The 21,328-nt window shown below is 38.0% G+C and overlaps 1 protein-coding gene and 1 pseudogene across 1 annotated transcript in view; one reads left to right on the top strand and one right to left on the bottom strand.

The window, feature by feature from the left end:
• Positions 1 to 11,859: 11,859 nt before the first annotated feature.
• MCCC1 (methylcrotonyl-CoA carboxylase subunit 1) overlaps positions 11,860 to 21,328 on the bottom strand; it is a 49,550-nt gene continuing 40,081 nt past the window's right edge. Inside the window, exons 15-19 of the mRNA XM_039850552.1 lie at positions 18,626 to 18,675; positions 15,901 to 16,038; positions 14,565 to 14,672; positions 12,964 to 13,035; positions 11,860 to 12,222 (exon numbers count right to left, since the gene is read on the bottom strand). Coding sequence (XP_039706486.1) covers positions 12,094 to 12,222; positions 12,964 to 13,035; positions 14,565 to 14,672; positions 15,901 to 16,038; positions 18,626 to 18,675 — 497 coding nt within the window. The 3' untranslated portion in view covers positions 11,860 to 12,093. The remainder of the gene's footprint in view (positions 12,223 to 12,963; positions 13,036 to 14,564; positions 14,673 to 15,900; positions 16,039 to 18,625; positions 18,676 to 21,328) is intronic.
• LOC120592856 (peptidyl-prolyl cis-trans isomerase A-like) lies at positions 19,095 to 19,577 on the top strand (annotated as a pseudogene).

The following is a 21,328-nucleotide window of genomic DNA, read 5'->3' on the forward strand; positions in this document are numbered from 1 at the left end:
TTAGCTTCCAAGATCAGACATCAGGCTTGTTCAGAGTGGCATGGCTGTAGACTGTGGACTGTGGCTCCATTGGGGCATGAACTCAGGAGCTTCTATGTGTAAAGCAGACATGCTAACCGCTACACTATGGAACCATATACAATTTGAGGGAGATATTTGGGATATCTCCCCCAAATTGTATAAGCTTCAGGATCCACAAAATCTGGATCTGCCCTTAGACCTACTATCATGACTGTGAGGTATTGTTTGCTTCTAGGTGGATTACACAATGTGAAACTGTCCATTTTCCATTTAAAAATGTTCCAGTATTTCCATGAGCTCTAATCCTTAACTGCTCAGGGAGCTACTTAGAAAGAATGGACTGGCCTTTCATGGGAGCATGGTAAATGATTTGGATTTGCATTTTACAGAAGTGAACCACCAGAGCTGGGGACAGAGCTCAGCATGGCCGTCTCTTCTATATGAGACAGTGAGGCACAGAGCAGGAGTAAGGCCAGTGAAGCACCTGCCCGGCTAACCCCTTCAAGGTAGTTGCTAACAGAAGTCTAGCTTGTTGAACACACAGAATATTTACAACACATCTAAATAGTTTGCCAACATTTGAAAGTCAAGAGATTTGACACAAAAAGTTGGCTTCCTGACTTTTTGAAGCAGTTGGAAGATGTGGCCGCTCTGGGTCCACATTTCCACCGGGCCAGATACTGGCTGGGTGGAGCTGAGGAGCAGCTGCTTTCTGAGGCCAAACCTCCTCCCTGAATCCGTTACCTTAAGTTTCGGTCCCTTAGGGCATTTGCGAGCCCTGCTTTAACCTATTACCTTTTATCAATACAAAATGGTTTCTTCAGTGATTTTTAAAAATTAAATTTAAAGATAACAACGAACAAGTTCCCTCAAATACTCCAAGATGACTTTCTTGCCAATATTTCTTGAACCCTTTACAAAGGTGCTAGTAAGATACCATCCCAAATGGAGTTAAACTTTCTAAATGTACACAAAATGAATAAAATGAGAAATGTGCAAAGGTTCATCTCAAATGAAATAGCTTCCCAATCAGAAGCCTAACTATAGATCTGTGTTTCTCGAATTTTAGCATGGATCAAAATCTTACCTGAAGACCTTGCTAAAACAAATCGCTAGGCCCATCTCCAGAGTTTCTGATCAGGAGGTGTTGGGTAGAGCTGATAATTTGCATTTCTAAGAGGTTTCCAGGTATTGCCCTTACTGCCTGCCCTGGAGCACTTTTTGAGAATCACTGATGCCTGTAGAAATGTGGTCCCCAGGCTAAATGCCCTGGAGCTCATTAGTAATGAAGAGTCTCTGGCCCCTTCTAGACCAGGGGAATCAGGATCTGCAGGTGGTTTGCAAGAACATTACATTTTGAGATGCACTGGACTAACTTGTCCTTCTCAAAGCTTCCTGGTTAAAAAAAAAAAAAAAATCACTTGGGCCATTCGTTAAATATACAGAACTCCAGGCTTTTCCCTTAGAAATTCTTATTCAGAAATCTATTTTTCCAAGTATTCCAGGTGATTCTTTTCCTCGGGAAAGTTTAGGGAAAATAAGCTAATGGTGGTATTAATAAATCTAAAGAAAGAATATGTTAATAAAATGGGAATGAGCAAATGAAACAGAAAAATGGGAAATCCCAGGAGAGAAAATTGGTAGCATGTCTTCAACCATTTGTTCTGAGGCTCTATCGCCACTGGCATGCATTCCTTTTCTGGAAAGAGACATCAAATTGTCAGTTCCTCTGTCATGCACCAAACTTTTTTTATCTGGGTCCCTGCCCCTTAAGAAAACTTGCCGTTATAATTTGGCTTCCACGTGCTTTTCAAACCAGGAGAAACACACCACTTAAATCAATATAAGTATTCTGATTTCAGTACATTTCTCACTGTGAATCAAGAAATCATCATGAAGGTGCTGATATATTTTTCTGTGGGTTCTATCGGGGTCTCTAAAGGATCAAATCACTTTTGCTTTAATAACAAAATCAAGTTTCATGGCATATGTATATGTCATTCTATTTGAGGAAAGGACAAAAAACGTTTCCTTATATGTGGATTCCACTGTCATTTTTAACTTTTTAATGCATTCATTTAAGCAACTCAAATTTTTTTAAGGAGAATAACATTAGCAAATAGATGTGTGTAAAATATACAAGAAATAAAACATCCAAAAAAGTAATAGTAGATGATAAAGACACTGTCTTTAAATTAATAAATTCATTCGGTCTTTATAAGTGAAATATTGGCTTTGGTGAGTCACATCTTTTCCCTTCAGCTGTCTCCACAATCCTTCAAGAGGAGAGTGCCATTTTACCCTCTGCTTAAAGACCTAAACTGTCCATTGACTCCACCTACTGTATGTTTAGCACCCCGCCCCCAAATATCAGATATTTCCGAAGTCTTTTCACGAAATCCAGATCTCTGAGAGTTGAACCTCATTGCCTGCTCCCCCATCCATCCACCATCCACTCCTACAAATTTCATCTGGGAAATTAACAAATTCCTTGTCAATGTCAAACATGGAATTTCTATTAAAGTTTCAAGTGAATAATCTTGTTCTAGAAATGAAGCGATCAGAAGATCAGTTTGTCTGGAGGATGTTTTAATGCTAATCCCCATTCCGAATAGATGGTTTTTAGATCCAAGGTTCCAATTCCCCCTTAAGTTGCACTGAGCTATTAAAGGCGATAGGTTTGGTCAAACAAGCATAGGGGCCATGGTACCAGTAAGCTCTCCAGCTCGTGATCCGAAAGAGTGAGAAGATAGTCAGCCAAGGAGGGAACATTTTCAGAAAATGGGTAAGAGGGGAACGTAAGTTCCAGATGAATAAAATAGCCTTTCTCCCCATGCCTGGCTACTTTAGAAGACAGTATATTATATAGTTGGAAAGCAGAGAATTTTGGAATAAAAAGTCCTGTTTTCAGTTTTGGTCCCAATAACTATGAAAAGTATGATTGTGTGCAAGTTACTATCATAATCTCAGTTCCCCCAAATTTCTGTGAGAATAATACTGGTGATATTTCCCAGGGTATATAAATTAATCGGTGATAAAATATCAATACATCATAAACTGCTTTATAAATGTGACAACACCTTCAAATATAAGTGTTTTTAGCTTAATTTTTCAATAATTCATTATTAATCTTTGACCCAGCAATTCACTTCTAGGAATTTACCCAAACAGGTATAATTGTGTACATGCAAAATGAGATATGGTCAAGTTCTCACTGCAGCATTTTTTTGGTAACAGCAAAATTTTGAAAACAAACTAAATGCCCACCAGTATAAGTCTGGCTAAATAAATTATATCTGTTTAGTGGAACAAATGGAATACTGTGCAGCTGTGAAACAAAATAAGGAGACTCTCTATACATTGTCATGGAAGGATCTCTAAGACATATTAATAAAACAAACAAAAAAGGAAAGTGCAGAACTTGGCTTTTACTGTAGAAGGGAGGAAATTAGACTACACAGTTGTGAGAGCTTCTGAGTGCATAAGGAAACATTGGAAGGATACACAACAAACGAATAATAGTGGTTAAGTATTGGCAGGGTGAAGGGACTGTGGTGGTGGGAGGGAGATTTTCAACGTATACCTTTTAATATATATTTTAGGTTTTGAACCGTGGGAATGTATTACCTAGTCAAAAATTAAATTAATACTTCTTTGAGAAGAGACTTTTATATGACCATATAATAGATCTTTGATAATTATTTGATGTCTTGTATTAACGTAACATGGCTCCAGGCTTAAGGTGCGTAGTAGGTCGGGCCTATGAGAGTAGAGGAGGGAAGGTCGTGGACAAGTGCTGCCTATCATGAATGAGGAAGTCTGCTTAGACTGGCACATCAAAAATGGGAGTGCTAAGTGGGGCCAGATGGACAATAGGGGAACAAACTTAGGCAGGATGCCAATCTGAATTAAAACTTACACGAAGCCCACTTTCAGTAATGGAAGAAACCACAATGCTTTTATGATTTAGGTGGTAATGAAAAAAAAAATTATGTACAGCAAAGGAAATCATCAACAAAACAAAAAGACAACCAACTGTTTGGAGAAGATATTCGTTAATGATATATCTGATAAGGGGTTCATATCCAAAATTTATAAAGAATGTATACAACTCAACAACAACAAAAAACAATCCAATTAAAAAATGGGCAGAAGACCTGAACAGATACTTCTCTAAAAAGGAAATACAGATGGCTAACAGACATATGAAAAGATGCTCAAGGTTGCTCATTATCAGAGAAATGCAAATTAAAACCACAATGAGATATCACCTCACACTTGTCAGAATGGCTATCATCAATAAATCCCAAAACAGCAAGTGTTCACGAGGATGTGGAGAATAGGGAATCCTCATATATTGTTGGTGGGATTGCAAATTGGTACAGCCGCTATGGAAAACAGTATGGAGGTTCCTCAAAAAATTAAAAATAGATATACCTTTTGACCCAGCAACTGCACTTCTGGGTATTTATCCAAAGAAAACCCAAACAATAATTCATAAAGATCTATGCACTCCAATATTCATGGCAGCACAATTTACAATAGCCAAGATATGGAAGCAACCTAAATGCCCATCAACAGACGATTGGATAAAGAAGTTATGGTTCATATATACAATGGAATATTACTCAGCTATTAAAATAAATGAAATCCTACCATTTGCAACAACATGGATGGACCTGGAGGTTATTATGCTGAGTGAAATAAGTCAAACAGAGAAAGATAGATACCATATGATTTCACTTACATGCGGTATCTAAGGAAAAATGAAAAAACTAATCAAAAACAAACTCACAAATATAGTGGACAATTTGGTGATGGACAGAGGGAAAGGGGGTTGGGAGGCTGGGAGAATGGGGTGAAAGGTTAAAGAAGTACAAATCAGTAGTTGATAGTTGGGCACAGGGAGCATGGCAGAGGGAATGCAGTTAGCATTAACATGATGGCTAAGTGGAGGGCCAGGGGAGGGAGGGAGCAATTGGGGGGATCGTTTATGAACATTATAGATGTCTAACTAATGTACTATATACTTGAAATTAATTTAAATAAATAAATTTATTTAAAAAATCAATAAAAGTTCAAAAGAAAACGAAATTAAAGAATAATTGGGAAAAGAAGTCTCAAGGTATATTGTTGTCGTTGTCATTGTTAGTGATTTTTTTGGTGGAGGGTGGTAGATTTGTAATGAGAAACATTTCTAATCTAATCAAGGAGTGGTATGTATGGAGAAAGATGTTAGCCATCTTAGGAGGGAGGGAGTTTCATCAGGGCTGTCTGTGGCTTGGAGGTTTAAGGGGAAGGTGCTCCCTGTGCTTGCAATTCACAGTGGGAGACTGAGCCAGTTAGCTGCACCAAGGCTTTCTGATGCCTAGGATCTAGCAGATAAGAGACAAATGTCAGGGTGACAGGGTCATCACTGGTAGCAGGGTTATGATCTGCTGAAAGCCCAGGCACCCCCTGGTGTTCCCAGGGTTATTCACAGGGGGTAGGATCAAATAGGCAAGACTTCGCCCACCCAGCCTGTGACTGTGAGAGTTGTGGGCCGGGACTCCTGGGATGCCCTAAACTCAGAGGCTGGCAGGGAAGACCTACTAATCCCGAGGCTGCAGGTTGCTGGAGCCACCCCTCAGGGAGCAGTATGTCATCAGCGGGAAGAAGCCAACGGCCCAGGGCTCTCTGCTTGGGTATGCGGCAAAGCATTTGGACACATCTATCTCCTCTCCTCTGACCACACAGGTGAAATCACATTTTCCTCTTTCTGGGTATTTTGAAGGTTGGTGTGAGTGCTTTTTGAGATCCTCTGACAAAAGATGCAACAGAAGTGCAAAGTATTACTATCAACACTGTAAACACAACAAAAGCAAAAGTGCCACGTTTGGCAGAACGTAGATGCACATTTCAACTTCTAATACTCCTAAGAGAACAATTTAAGGGTTAAGAGGCCTCGAGTGATAAGAGAAGCCAATTGTGGAGGAGAAAAAGATAGTAAGTTGAGCTAAGGAAGAGACATCCTTACGCTGGGCCCAGTGGAAGTGGTGATGGCCCACCCACACTGATGCTGAAGCCAGACACCAAGGCTTCTCCTCCTATCCACATGCATGACGACTGATGGGGCAGATGGGGCAAGTCCAGGGCCAGCCTTCATGCACGAGGCAAGCTGCCTCTGGGTGTGCTGCTGTCCCATTTATATGCAGTCTCTAGGACCATGCTAGCCTTGAAGCCTACTGTCCCAGAAGAAGGGGATGATGGAGGCTTCCCCTGACAGCACCATGATCTGCTTGTAGTTGACAGGGCCTGGGTGACACTGAGCAGGCTAGAACTGGGGGAGGGAGCAAAGAGAGGTGGTGCACGTCCAGGCAGGGTTTTTCACCCCTGGGAATTGGGAATTTCACTGGCAAGAGTAACCAGCTGGGCTGAATTTAGAGCAGTTTCTTAATTGCTGTAGAGTAACTACCAGTTGAATATAAATGATGTTCCAGAAACAGTGCTAAAGGCAACCTCTACATTTTCTCATTTAACCTCCAAAACAACCCTATGAGGTAGCGCGGTCACCCCCATTTGGAAATAAATCTCAGAGAGTTTAAATGAATTGCCCAAGACACTACTTTAAGTAGCAGACCTAGGGTCTGAATGCAAGAATTTTAACACCTAAACTCTCTTGATTACAATGCTATGTGGCTTCCTCAATGCTTAGAAAGCAACCATCAGGGCTCTTAAATTTTGTTGTTTTCTTGGTTATTATGGACCTGAACACATTGCATCCAGAATGCTATTGTCAAAGATAAGGTACCAAATTGCTTTCCTCCCATATATGACTCAGGTTTTGATACGTATCTACAAATGGATCCCATTCAAAAGAAACACTACATTTAAGTCAAGAAGATGTGTATGCAGGTCTGTCTTCCCTACCAGACCCACCTAGCCTGGGCTTCCCTATTTGGTGTCTCTTTTGGATTCACTGTCTCTAGTCACTCTCCACTTTCCAATCTGTGCTCCAGACTGTGGACAGAAATAACTTTGAAAAACTCGTCTGTCTGGAAACCTCCAGGCTCCCAACTGCCTCCAGAATAAACTCCTTTCCCTGCTGGGCAGCTACTTCCCAACCCCTCTCTACCACGCCCTCTGTGGCCCAGCCCTTGCTGGCTCCCTGCACTTTCACCCGCTACTGTTATTATTAGCCCTTGCTAGTCCCTCCCCCCGTAATGTCCTTGTCTTACCTCCTTTTTCCTCTGGCAAATGGCTATCCTGCAATGCCCAATTCAAATGTCTCTTCCGCTCCATCAGCCTTCTGACACAAAGTAGAATTTATTATCCCACTCACCTGGCCCACCATGGCACAGATGTATTATATTACTTACTATTGATCAATTATACCACCTTTTTCTATACAGCTGGATCCTGTTTCCCACTAATCAGGGCAGGGGCAAAAGCTATTTCTTACCATCTTTGTTTCCAGAGGCCATGGTATACAGCAAATGCTCTCTTTAGAAGAAACAGATGTAGTCTCTTGTGAAGGACTCTGCTCACACAACACCACAACTGGCGATGATCTTAAAGACTTCCACCAATATGTGGGTAAATGGGCTAGCTGGCTTCAAATTTCTTCTATACACATTATCACCTGTGATCAACACAGTCACCCAACAATGAAATAAAGAACTCTACGTTGTTCCACTGAAGGATATGAAAGAGGGCAAACAGCAACCCAAAATTTCTACCACAGCACCTTTGCTTTTCCTCCATGTAAATAGTTTTGTTTAGACAGGTAAAAGGACTCTGTTGCTGAAAATAGCACTGGTTTAGATGGCCTAATCCTTTATTACCTCAAACTTCTTCCTAATGGCTTCCCAGTCTTTTTTCTCCTCCATCCAACTTGCATATTGCTTCCAGATAAAATTTTTAAAAATGTTATTTGAATTATAAAAAGTTTAAAGGTAACATATGTTAGTTATGGAACATAATTGTATAAGAAATATAATACAACCATCCAGACCTACAGCTAGAACATTAGTAAGTCGCTTACACCTTCCTGTATGTATACCTCACCCATTCCAACCATGTGCCTCATACCTGGAGCCAATCTCTGCCTTTAACTTTGAATTTTTTATTCCACAGTCATACATTGCTTAACAATGTATGGGAATACATTCTGAGAAATGTGTCGTTAAATGGTTTTGTAACTGCAAACATCAAGGAGTGAACTTACACAAACCTAGATGGTATAGCCAATTGCACATCTAGGCTGTGTGGTATAACCTACTGATTTCAGGCTACAACCCTGTGCAATATGTTACTGTACTTAATGCTGCAGGCAATTTAACAGAATGATAAGTAGTTTTGTATCTAAACATATCTAAGCGCAGAAAAAGTACAGTAAAAATAAGGTATAAAAGATAAAAAATGGTACAATTGTATAAGGCACTTACCATGAAGGGAGCCTGCATGACTGGAAGTTGCTGTGGGTGAGTCAGGGAGTGGATGTGAAGGGCTAGGACATTACTGTACACGATTGCAGACTCTATAAACACTGTACTCTTACGCTACACTAAATTCTTTAAAAATTTTCTTTAATAATAAGTTAAACTTAGCTTACTGTAATTTTATTTTATAAAATTTTCAATTTTTAAAAACTTTTTTTACTCTTTAATAACTTAGCTTAAAACACACATTGTACAGCTATATAAAATATTTTCTTTACATTCTTATTCTATAAGCTTTTTTCCTATTAATTTTTTTTTTTTTACTTTTTAAATGTTGTTAAAAACGAAGACACAAACACATGTTCACCTAGGCCTATACAAGGTCAGGATTATCAATATTGTCTTCTACCTTCACCTCTTGTCCCACTAAAGGGTCTTCAGGGACAATGACAGCAGGGAGCTGTCGCTCCTATATAACAATGCCTTCTTCTGTCTCTTCTTCTTCTCCTATATAATACCTCCTGAAGGACCTGCCTGAGACTCTTTTCAAGGAAGTGTCACTCCTTTCATAGATATGTTTATGGTGGTTTGCTTGATGTTTCTTTTTTCATCACAGATTTGCTTGTAAGCAATAACAAACATTCCTACTAATGAAAACCTTTCAGTATTAGGTCCATGTTTTCAAACTTTTTAAGGAGCTCGATGAAATCTGCAAAAGCTTCTGCCAAACGCTTCACTGTGAATTTTCTTAGGGGTTGGGTCTTTTTTCTTCTGCTGTTTCCTTTTCTCTTGCCTTTTTCTCAGCTATGCATTCCTGTTCCAACAATTCCTCATTTAGTTAATTCCTCGGGAACCACGGCTAGGAGCACCTCAATGTCATTCGCATCCACACCCAGCTTAAAGCTGTTTGCCACCTCAAGTACAGCCTTGTTGATTTTTGCAAACTTTGCGCTATGATGTTATGATGGCTATGTCACTAGGTGATAGGAATTTTTCAGCTCCATTATAATCTTATGGGACCACTGTCATAGATGTGGTCTACCCTTGACCAAAACGTCATTATGCAGCACATGACTGTAATTTAAAAAAAGAATACAGTTTACTACATATTCTTTGAAGAAAGAATAATTCAAAGTTTAAGACACATATATAACAATACATTGTTGATTTTGCTGATTTTGGAGGTCTATAAAGGTAGTACCACGCTGTAGGTCCTGGAACATGTTATTTCACTTAGTATTGTGATTACAAGATTTATTCATGCTGATGCTCTTAACCTGTTTATTTTGTTGTTACATAGGATCCAGTGTGCCATACCTTAGTGACTTACCTTCTCCCACCAACCAATTAAAATTGTTTCCAATGCTTTACTATTATGGGTAATGAGGCTATGAACATTTTTGGTGCACAAATGCATTTACGCATTTCTAAAAGTGGGATGTTAGGTCGTAGGGTATACAAAATGCCTAACCTTGTGAAATAACATCAAAGTTTCTCGAAGAGGTTCTAGTAGTCACATAAACTTTCCCTACTAAAAGTAACCACTATTTGCAAGATAAAAATCCAAACCTGTCTTTCTGTACCAGTTTCAATTTGGCTCCAAACTAAATTTCACACCTTTCTTAGAGCGCTCCCCCGCAAAGCACCTCTCACTCCAGTTGGACAGGTCTGCTCCTGAGTATGGAAGACACCTTGTGCATTTTCAACAATGCAGCCCTGTCCCTTTATTTCTGGTCTATGACTCCTACCCTTCATTACTGTCCCTGGATTCTCCTTCCTTTATGAAACCTACCTTGATCACTGAACTCTTACACCCCAGCTCCTAAAATACCTATTTTCTGTACCAGTCATATGACATCAGTTTTCACCTTCACTCACATTTTAGGATATTGTTTCATGTTGCCTTATTGAAAAAAAATGAACATTCTAAGCTGTGTAATCATATTTATTTAAGAACTTAGCATTTCCAATTTTAGTATTTGATACCTTTCTTACCACTCTCTTGATGATGAACTTGCTTCCTTGGCAGCCAGGAGATAGTTTAATTTTGAACTTGCTATTTCCCACATAACTTTTGATATGATTATGTCTTATTTTCCCAATTAAATCACAGTCATCTTAAAGTACAGGGACCATCTTTTATATTTCCTTGTATTCTCCATAATACATGTCTTATGCATACAGCAATAATCCATTCAATATTTAATACTTTAGTAGGTATGTGAAAATGCAGAGGGCTGCATATCAATTAGTAATAGTGACAAACAGAATATAGACAAAAATGAAGAAAATTGAAAGCGTTTTTTTTCCCTAATGAAATCATGAAAAAAGTATTCAGCAGTGAAGCTTTCTACACTTATCCACTTTCTGTAAAATTTTTTTCAAATTTATCCTAATTAAATATTAATAAGTAATATATTCTAGCATGCAGTATATAATTACATATACATATATAAATGTGTGTGTATGTATATATACATATATAGTCACACGCAACAGAACGATGTTTTGGTCAATGATGGACCGCATACATGATGGTGGTCCCATAGATTATAATGGAGTTGAAAGACTCCTGTTGCCTAGCTGTCATAATGTCAATGCATTACCCATGTGTTTGCGGTGATGCTGGTGTAAACAAACCTACTGCATTGCCAGTCATATAAAAATATAGCACATACAATTACGTACAGTATATAATACTTGATAATGATAACAAGTGACTATGTTACTGGTTTATGTTTTAACTGTAGTTTTTATTGTTAGAGTATACTCTTGCTACTTACACAAAAAAACTGCTATAAAACACTACGTGTGTTAAGCCAGCAGCAGCCTCGTACATCTTGTGTTCACTGTGTCTTTTGATTGCAGCATTTTCTCATGTGCTTGATTTAAGCTCATGTTGTTTCATACAGTAACATGCAGTAGAGACTTGTAGCCTAGGAGCAATAGGCTATACCATACAGCCCAGGTGTGCAGTAGGCTGTACCATGTCGATCTGTATAAGTGCCCTCTATGATGCTCACACAACAAAATCACCTAAAGAGGCATTTCTCGGAATGTATCTCTGTCGTTAAGTGGTGCATGACTGTGTATACATTTGTACAGCCTTACAAAAGTGCAACAAAGGCAGAGGCGGTCTAAACACTTTCCAGTCAGAAAGACAAGAAATAACACCCATGTCTATAAACTCCCTAATAAGTTACTCTTTGATTAAAAAAAACCTTTGGTGAGTTTAGCTATATGTCATCTGTCTCTGAAATACGTTACTGTCCGTTTTCATCATGATTGTAACTGGGCGATAATTCATTTAATTAAATGATTTTCACTTCTGTTCATTCTCTTTTGATAAAGTTGCTGCTCAACTTTCTAAAAGAAACTGCATTGTATAAAATTTGAGGTAGAAACAAGTCACATTGGCTTCCAATAAGAAAGTATAATTCAATTTTATTAGTATGAAATATTTTGAGATAATTCATTGTATTTGTGACCTCAGTACATGATTCTCAAATATGAAAGGGTTTTAACACAATCACACAATCGTTTAGTAAAACTGCTGTTTATCAGACCCCAAGAAAAGCAGGAAGGCACTTTCTCTTTTGGTGTAGAGATACTACACTTAAAACACTGCTTATTGGCCATCGTATAATGGAGTCTATTCTGCTTCCCTGTTGTCAGATTCCTCTGTCTCAAACTCGACTAACAGAGAATGTCTGTTGGCCTGAGAACCTTCTTTGTAGAACACTTTCTTGATTGTGCCATCCTTTGGAGCCTTTATGATATGCTGCAGAGACACAAGACATGACAAACAATGTGATACTGATGAGGACCGAGCACATACCAAGTCAAGAAAGTCAGACGCAAAGTAAAAAATAAAGCCAATTGTTTTGATATTTTGTCATCGGTGCTTCCCTATCTTTTTCATATTACAGCAGACAGAGAAAATGACATTTTCATGATGTGCTTAAGGGTTGACACAACTGTAACACATTCAAGGTCACTAAATGAGAAGCTCCCAAGATTCCCAGTAGAATCTCACCTGGGACGCTTTTAAAAACAATTGATTTTTGGGCCCCACTCCTGGAGATCCCAATTCAACTGGTCTGGGGAAGCAGTTTTGTATGGTGACTAATATGTGTGGCCAAGGCTGAGAACTAGTGGCTTACAACTTCCAACCATCTAAAAACCTGAACAGCTAATTTAATATGATCGAGGTTTTCACTTTGATACTGATGGCTGGCACCCTCGGTTTGGCCTTATAAAATACCCATAGTTAACATTCAGTTGGGTTACTGCCTGAATCTAAGCTATTGATAATTTCATTAATTTCACAATCAAATGACAGGTATGATTTCACAAAATTAAAATGAGAAAGATGGTTTGGTTTTGTTTCTTGCAGTTAATGCTTCATCAGTCCATGGCTCTGAATACTTAAAATGGTACTAACGAAATAAAGCAAAAGAACCAATTAGGTGTGATTAGCTGCTAAAGTTTACTTGGCAACTGAACTCATGATTTCACTTACCTCCATCTTCATGGAGATCATAACCATTAGAGAATCTCCAGCTTTTACTTTGTCTCCAGCTTTCACAAACACCTAGAGATTAAGAATGACAGGTTAATACTTGAAAACACAGAGGGTCCTTTGTGGTCCACAGGTGATATATATACATACACAGCAGAAGTATGAGTCTATGTGGTTGTCTCGTCTGCCAAAAACAAATGTATTGGTGCAAATCAGAGACCTAAAGGTCAGTCTGGCATTGCTGACACTGTTGTCCGTGGAAGGTACCACTTCGCTGCTCATCCCTACTCTCTAAGCTGTCGAGTTTTCCTTGAATCAGATGAATAAGTTTTATATATCTTGAGACCCTTTTGTTTTTTCATGAATGTACAGACAAGATATCCCACCAACAGTGAAGGACTACTATACTTAAATGTCTTTGCCACAGGCTGGGTAGAGGGTTGTACTTGGTTCTCTAGTTTGAGGTTGTCTAGGATAGCGTTCCAAGTCTTTATGGCCTTGTGTAATGAATGTAGACAATCTTTATGTGTAAGAATTAAACTTATTGGCAACCCCAGAAAAAACCCTCTATTTTCCTTTTTACGTGTATAGATAAACACATATATCCCATATGGTATCCTTGTCTTCTTGGTTAATACGGTTATCAAGGAATGTTTAGAAACATCATATTGTGGAGCCAGGTTCTTAAGTCAACGTGTAGAATCAAAATTGTGAAAAATAAGAAACTCCCTTGAAAGCCTCACAAATTACCCAAAGCTGGGTGATGCTTTAGCATCAGATGAGAGCAATGGTTTGGATTTAAGGGCCAGTTTTGGGAAAAACATGCATCTTTAAGTGTAAGACCCTGGTGCACACCTTATGCGGGGTGCTCACATTATGAGAGGCCTGTGGGAACTGAGACTGAATGAGCCACATACGTCTCCCAGCTCATACTCCCTCTGGGGCAAACACTTCCAGAAGGCAATGGTTCTTGAAATCACTCAAACTATTTAAATAGTTATTTTCCTCTTTTTTAGAGGTACTAAGACTATATAGTTAAATTTTTTATGACTTAAATACATTTAAGGGGACACTACTATAATTCAAACATATGAAAAGAGACTACTGATCTATCACCATTTGAAGGTAAATCAGTATGGATCTCAACTCTGAGTATATACTGCATTCAACACCAAAACATGTTGTTCTTCACCAGTACCGCCTTTCAAATTTTAACACAGATGCAATTATGTACATTAGAGAAAATGTCATTATTTCATGATAAACTGTTTGCAGTTAAATTTAACATTAAAAAACAGCCCTTCTGGATAATGCTTGATGAATACTCAATTTTAATCATGAAAAGATAATTTAAATAGTACTTTCATGGAAATTCCCACTTTCAAAAACAATAGTGTTTATTATAAGTTAGGTAAATGAGTATTTTCATTGATGACTATAATATAGAACTTGAATCCATAATAGAGTTTCTTGATTTCTTGAAATGGATGCTCTCCAATGGGCAAGATTTAGGGAGGGAAAAAAGATGCATATGACGAAGTTCAATAAAGATATCTGTTGGGTGTTACTGGACATTATTCTACGTACATTCACATGATTACCTTCTCAATGGTTCCAGTCATAGGCGCTATGGTACTTCCCTGAGTTCCTTCGAAGCTCACTGAAGACAAGTATTTGGGGACTGGAATGCCAATCTGAACATTTCCTGCCTATAAATAAATAACAAACCAGAAATGAAAATCAAGATCTTATCCCTATAATTTTACTAATATATCTGAGGTTGTTTTCAAGTTATCTGTTTAACCTTAGTCATATTTAACACCAGTTTTGTGACCCTAAGCAAATCACTAAAGCCCTCTCACTTTTGGCTTCCTAGTACACAGGAGTAACGGTATACGTGCCTCAGAGGGGATTAAAGGAATTCACGTATATAACTATTGGTAAAATACAGCCACTGGCTGGAAGCCATTTTTAGTAGCAACCCTACTATCAAGTGCTTAGTCTAAGTCAGAAACTGTTCTTTGCAGTTACATATATTTTGTCATTAACTGTCACAACAATCTTATAAAGTAGGTACTGTTATTATTCCTGTTTATAGATGGGGGAACTGAAGCTTGGAGTTTAACTCGTCCAAGGTCACAGAGCTGCTCAGTGGTAGGACCAGATTTTGAACCGAGCAGCTTCATATTCCAGAAATTATGCTCTTCACCACTCACCATACTGCCTCTGCCACCATATTTTTATAGCATATTGACTATGGAAAGAAATGCCTGGTAAAGTGAGATCATCCTTGACTCCATATACAGTAATACTTAAGGCATCTCATCACAAGGGACTGTGATCTGTAAGATGGTTCCCAAATGTGAGAAGACTTTGAAGAGGCCACAGTACATTTGATAACATTGTCTTCTGCCCAAGCAGAATGTTAAGGTCTCCTAATAAACTCCTAACCAAATCCATGCCAAGCCTATCTCTACCATCTATCAAGAGAATGCCACTAACCCAACTCACCTTCCCACTGCACGCCTTCCCCACAAGGAACCTCTGGTCCACACTCCTCTCCGAATGGGTCCCCTCCTCCCAAACCCCCAGCACTCCAAGTACCAGGAGGATGCTGGCTGGGGAAACTGTTCGGGCATCAAGTCCCTGAGAGCCAGTGCCCACTGAGCAGGGAGATATTCTCTGACAAGGGTGTGAGAACATGTCTCAGAATTAAAAAAGAAAATGAATATGTGTCTATCGATGAGAATCTGTGTGAACAAAAGAACGAGAGACGACAGGAAGGTAGCAAAGAAACAGAATGGAGAAAGAAACAGAGGAAAGGTCACATCATCGATTAAAGGAAGTAGGAACTTCCTCATCTCTTCCAATAGAATGCTCTGGTCAAGCAATTTTCTTCTAAACCCCAACAGTGTTAATATAAAGAAGAGACATTACCATGGAAAATAGGTAAATTGTGTTTTCCAGGATAATTAGCTTAGTTTTACTAGCAACTTCATTAATAGACCATTTCAGGTAAGTACTGTCTCCTTCACTATAAAGATCACCAAGGACATGGAAAGTTTTATCTTCAATCTGAAAAATAAAAACAAAAACAAAAAAAAAAACCAGAAAAGATCCTTAAAACAATATGAACAACCTTACGGTATTAATAAAATCAGAATCAATTCTTTACTATTAATAGTTTCAAAAAGTAACAGGTAAAATGGTTTTTAAATAGTCATATAGAAACCTTTAACCTAATATTCATAAACAAAACACTCTAGATAGAAACAGCAGTAAGATAATTAAAAGAAAAAAGTCATATAATATATCTATAGCATCATAATGCTACAGATAAAGGTTAATGTAAGAATAGCAATAAAATGTGGAATAGAAATATAAATCAAATGAAGCAAAATTATTAAAATTTGGTTGATGGGTATATTACATGATAATATGCATTTCCGAGTACCCAAAGTCAAATTTAGTTTTACTGTGCCAAAGTCAGTAATGAAAAAAGTCAGAACAACATAATTAGATGGTGTTTCTTTTATCTCAACAGCATGTAGATCAAATTTATGGTTTTCAGTTATGATTTAAGAAGATAAATTAGCTGGAGATTGACCGCAATTTTCTCACTCTAAGAGAGAGTGCTAAAGAATAGATTTCACACTTAATTTCAAGGAAGCTGACAAAAGGACATGAAACCTTTTTGTTCTAAAGGACGTTTTCTCACATATACACTAAAGAAAAAATTTCCCTTACACATAGAAAATCCATTTAAATATTCTCTATTTTTCATCTCAATTCCCATGATTTTAGTGTCAAAGTCCTGTGTTTATTCTTTTCAAATATATTATGTAGGTGAGGGTGAAATAGGTCACACTGCAGTGTGTATACATTGGTTCTCATCTATCCTAAGTTAAATATGCCATTTTAGTCTGCTTTGTAATCTACTGAAACAGCTATTTAAATGTTGTGGAATTCTAAGGACATAAAGGTTAGATTAGGGACAGTTTTGTTTAAAGATTTACGAAAGCACATCTTAATTTGTGAATGTAGTTCCACGAGCAGATTAGAACAAACCTGCAGTTTTACCATTTATCAAGAGATAAAAGGGATCCCAAAACCAGAGGTGCCAATATGAATTAAAACTCTCACGTACTAAGGGAGGTAGACTTCCCGAGTTTTTCAGAATCTCAGAGAAGGAAAAACAATGTGTCTTAAAGTGTTGGGAGATCTAAAGCATGTCTTTGATAAATCCATGTTGTAGGAATTTGAAATCTTAGTTCATATTAAAAATGATTTATTCCATTCTCTGAATTTGCATGTTACTATTGGACTGAAGTTGAGTTCTCACATTAGTCATTCACAAAATGCAAATCAAAACCACAATGAGATACTACTTCACGCTCATTAGAATGGCTTTTATTAAAAAGAAGGAAAAAAAACAGAACATAAATATAGACAAGGCTGTGGAGAAACTGGAATCCTTGTGCACTGTTGGGGGAATGTAAGTTGATGTAGCTACTATGAAAAACAGTATGCTAGTTCCTCAAAAAATTAAAAATAGAACTACTCTATTTATGATCCAGCAATTCTACTGCGAGGTATATGCCCCTAAAGAATTGAAAACAGGGTCTTGAAGACATATTTGTACACCTATGTTCACAGTAGCATTAGTCATAGTAGCCGAAAGGTGGAAACAACTCAAGTATCCATCGACAGATGAATGAATAAACAAAGTGTGGTATATATAGCCAATGAAATACTATTCAGCCTTAAAAAGGAAGGAAATTTGGACACATGATATAACATGAAAGAACCTTAAAGACATTATGCTAAGTGAAATAGGCCAGTCACAAAAAGACAAAAGATGAATGATTCCATTTACTTGAGGTACCTAGGTGCTCGCTTCGGCAACACATATATTAAAATTGGAACAATGCTTGAGGTACCTAGAATAGTTAAGTTCATAGACACAGTAAGTAGAATGGTAGTTGCCAGGGGCTGGGGGGAAGGGAGAAGTGGGCTGCTTTTGTTTAATGGGTATTGAGTTTCAATTTTGCGAGAGGAGAAAAGTTCTGCAGATGTGTGGTGATGATGGCTGCAATAACAATGTAAATGTATTCAGTACCACCTAACTGTACACTTAAAAATGGTTAAAATGGTAAATTTTGTTATGTATATTTAAAAATATACATTAAAAATAATAAATCATAACAGTAATGTTCTCAGTTTAATTTTCTGAACACTAAATTTTAGTAGATGTAACTAATGTAAACAAAAAAGCTCTTTGTAGAGTTTTAATAATTTTTAAGAATTTACAGAGGTCCTGAGACCAAAAACTTTGAGAACTGCTTTAGATATAAAAAAACTTTGAGAACTGCTTTAGATATAAAAATACATTTTGGGGGCCTTGATAAGTGTCTGATTCGAAGCTATTATTTTTTGCCAAGTTTTTTATTCTTAAGGGAACCACAAACTGAGTAAACAATTAGAAACTGGATAAGGGGTAATTTCCTCATATTGTTCTGAAATAAAAGCAGATGACATTCTTCTAACTATAGATACACAAGTCAATGGCTTAAGAGAAACCAGAGAGTGAAATAAGACCAGATTCAGTATGAAAGAGATCAGATTTAGCTCTGAACTGTAGAACAAAAGCAGTGAGGCTTACCTGCATGCTGTATGACCCATCATGGTTATATGTTACAGTTATGGTTACATCTTCAGGGAAAAAAAATTTTAAAAAAATTAGAATAACTGAAATTCTAAAAATCTCACTTTCAACCTAAAGATAACTAGCTATTAGGGACATCAGTATCTTTTAATTCTCTAGCAATAAAGATTAAAAAACAACAACAACAAACTATCAGCCATGTTTCAATAAAAGTAAATTTCAAACTTCTTTTCTAAAAATGGAGTTTTAGCTCTTTTAAGGTTGCAGGCTATTTTAGATATTTCCCCCTCCGCTAGGAAAGGCTCCAGTGTTAAGAGTAAAAAGTGCAATTAATTGGGAAAGAGAAGTTCTGATTTAAGGCTCAAATCTACATCTGTGGTATGACTACCTCTGTGATCTTGACTAAGTCATTTAGAATCTGAGTCTTGGCCTTGCAGGGGGGCCCAGGAGCCATCTGTGCCCAGCCATGGTCAACTCCACTGTGCTGAGACATTGCTGTCAAGGGCAAGCCATTAGGCTGTGTCTCCTTGGAGCTGTCTGCAGACAAAGTTCCAAAGACAGTGGAAAACAGTGGAAAACTTTCATGCTCTGAGCACTGGGGAGAAAGGGCTTGGTTTTAAAGGTTCCTGCTCTCACAGAATTATTCTGGGTGGTGAATTCACACACCATAATGGCATAGGTGACAAGTCCATCTATGGGAAGAAATTTGATGATGGGAATTACTTCCTGAAGTACATGGGTCCTGGAATCTTGTCATGAAAAGTGGTGGACCCAATGCAAACAGTTCCCAGTTTTCCGTATGCACTGCCAAGACTGGGTGGGTGGATGGCAAGCATGTGGTCTTCGGCATAGTGAAAGAAGGCATGAATATTGTGGAGGCTATGGAGCACTTTGGGTCCAGAGTAGCAAGACCAGCAAGATCACCACTGCTGACTGTGGAAAAATCTAATAGATTCGACTTGTTTTACCTTAACCACCAAACCATTCCTCCTGTAGCACACGAGAGTACCCCCCACTCCCACCTGCTCAGAACATCCAATAATCAGAACACCCAATAATCTTTGTGTTCTTGCTGCAGTTCACTGGGTTCCAGATTTTCCTTCCCTCCAAGTCTAGCTGGGTTGCAGAGTTAAGTTTACGATTATGAAATAAAAGCTAAACAACAATGGAAAATAAATAAAATCTGAGACTTGATTTTTCTGATCCTTTCTGACCCATTAAATGGGTATGAGAATTTAACAATGATTAAATGTGCAAGTGTTTTATAAACTGTAAATGACTATGCAAATATAATATACAATATACTGATACTATTATGTGAATACAGAATATGTTAAAGACTATACTAGAAGATGGAAATCAAAACTTTTGTGGGGTAGAGAAGGTAAATCAAAATTATTTCATCTAATCCTGATACTTCAACCATCATTTTGATGGTTGCCAGTGCAAATCTGTTTCCTGCTCTGATCTTCCTTCTCCAGAACTCTGATTAGTCATTCCCAGCTAGATGTTCCATCCGTACTTTAAAATGAGCACAGTGGGTCCAACAAATCATCTCCTGCCTCCGTCTGCTTTCCCTCCTGACCTGTGAGCTCCAAGACTGGCGTTATTATTCTCCTTGTCACCCTAGTTTAAAACCTGTCATTCTTGCTTCCTCCTCCTTCTCCTTTCTACCTCCAATAGTCACCACAAAGGTTCCAAAGGTATTCTTCTCTTTGAATACCTGTCCTATACACACATTTCTTCCTTTCCATTTCCATCGCTCTACCCTGATTCAGACAGATGGCCTCAGGTCTGGCTCACTCTGAGGTCTTCCCAGGACTTCCTGCTTCCTGTCTCAATCTTTCCAGCTGATGCTTCCTAGTATGTCCCCACCACATTCAAAATACTTGGCCTTGCATTGAGAACACCAAACTCTCAATTTTATTTCCTACTCTGTTCTTCTAAATAGCCCTGTGTCCAATCATATGTGAAAATGGGCTAATTAATATTCTCAGTATGTCTCTAGCCTTCCTGTCACTGTGCCTCATTGCTCATGCTCCTCCTTCACTACATTGTTTGTCCCCAGCAGCACCAACTGAAACCACACACCTCGTTCACGTCATGCTACTTGGGAAGAGCCTGTCTAGGTGGAACAAATTCTCTCTTGTCTGAACATTTAGACTTCTGCGGACATTCACCATTATGATTCTCCCCTCGTCCAGTTTATGATAGAGTGATTTTTTTCTCTTTATCAGTTGTTCTAGAAAATTGCAAAAATAAAAATGTTCACAAGGCCTAAAAGTCTTCTCTGTTACCCATATGTAACTACCATTAAACATTTGAACATGTGAATCCTTTTGGAACTTTTAAAATGCACATTTGAGCTTGCATTTTTCTTTTATAAAAACAGTACATTGCTAAACATTGTTCTACAACCAACGTTATTTTAGTTAACATTGACATATCTTGTTCTTTCAACAGTAACACAGGGATAGTTTAATGATGATGATGATGATGATGATGATGATGATTATGGTGACAACAGCTAATATTTGTTGGCTGTTTGCTATCGGCCATACAATGAGCTAAGTGCTTTATATGTGCTGTTTCATTTAAAATCTACAATAACACAAGGAAGTAATTACCACTACCATCATCACGTATGGCTGAAGACACTTGATACTTAGACAGAGTGTGTGACTTGCCTAAGGGTCACAG

This window comes from Pteropus medius, unplaced genomic scaffold (genome assembly GCF_902729225.1).
Source record: "Pteropus medius unplaced genomic scaffold, Ma_sr-lr_union100, whole genome shotgun sequence".
In the NCBI taxonomy this organism is placed as follows: domain Eukaryota; kingdom Metazoa; phylum Chordata; class Mammalia; order Chiroptera; family Pteropodidae; genus Pteropus; species Pteropus medius.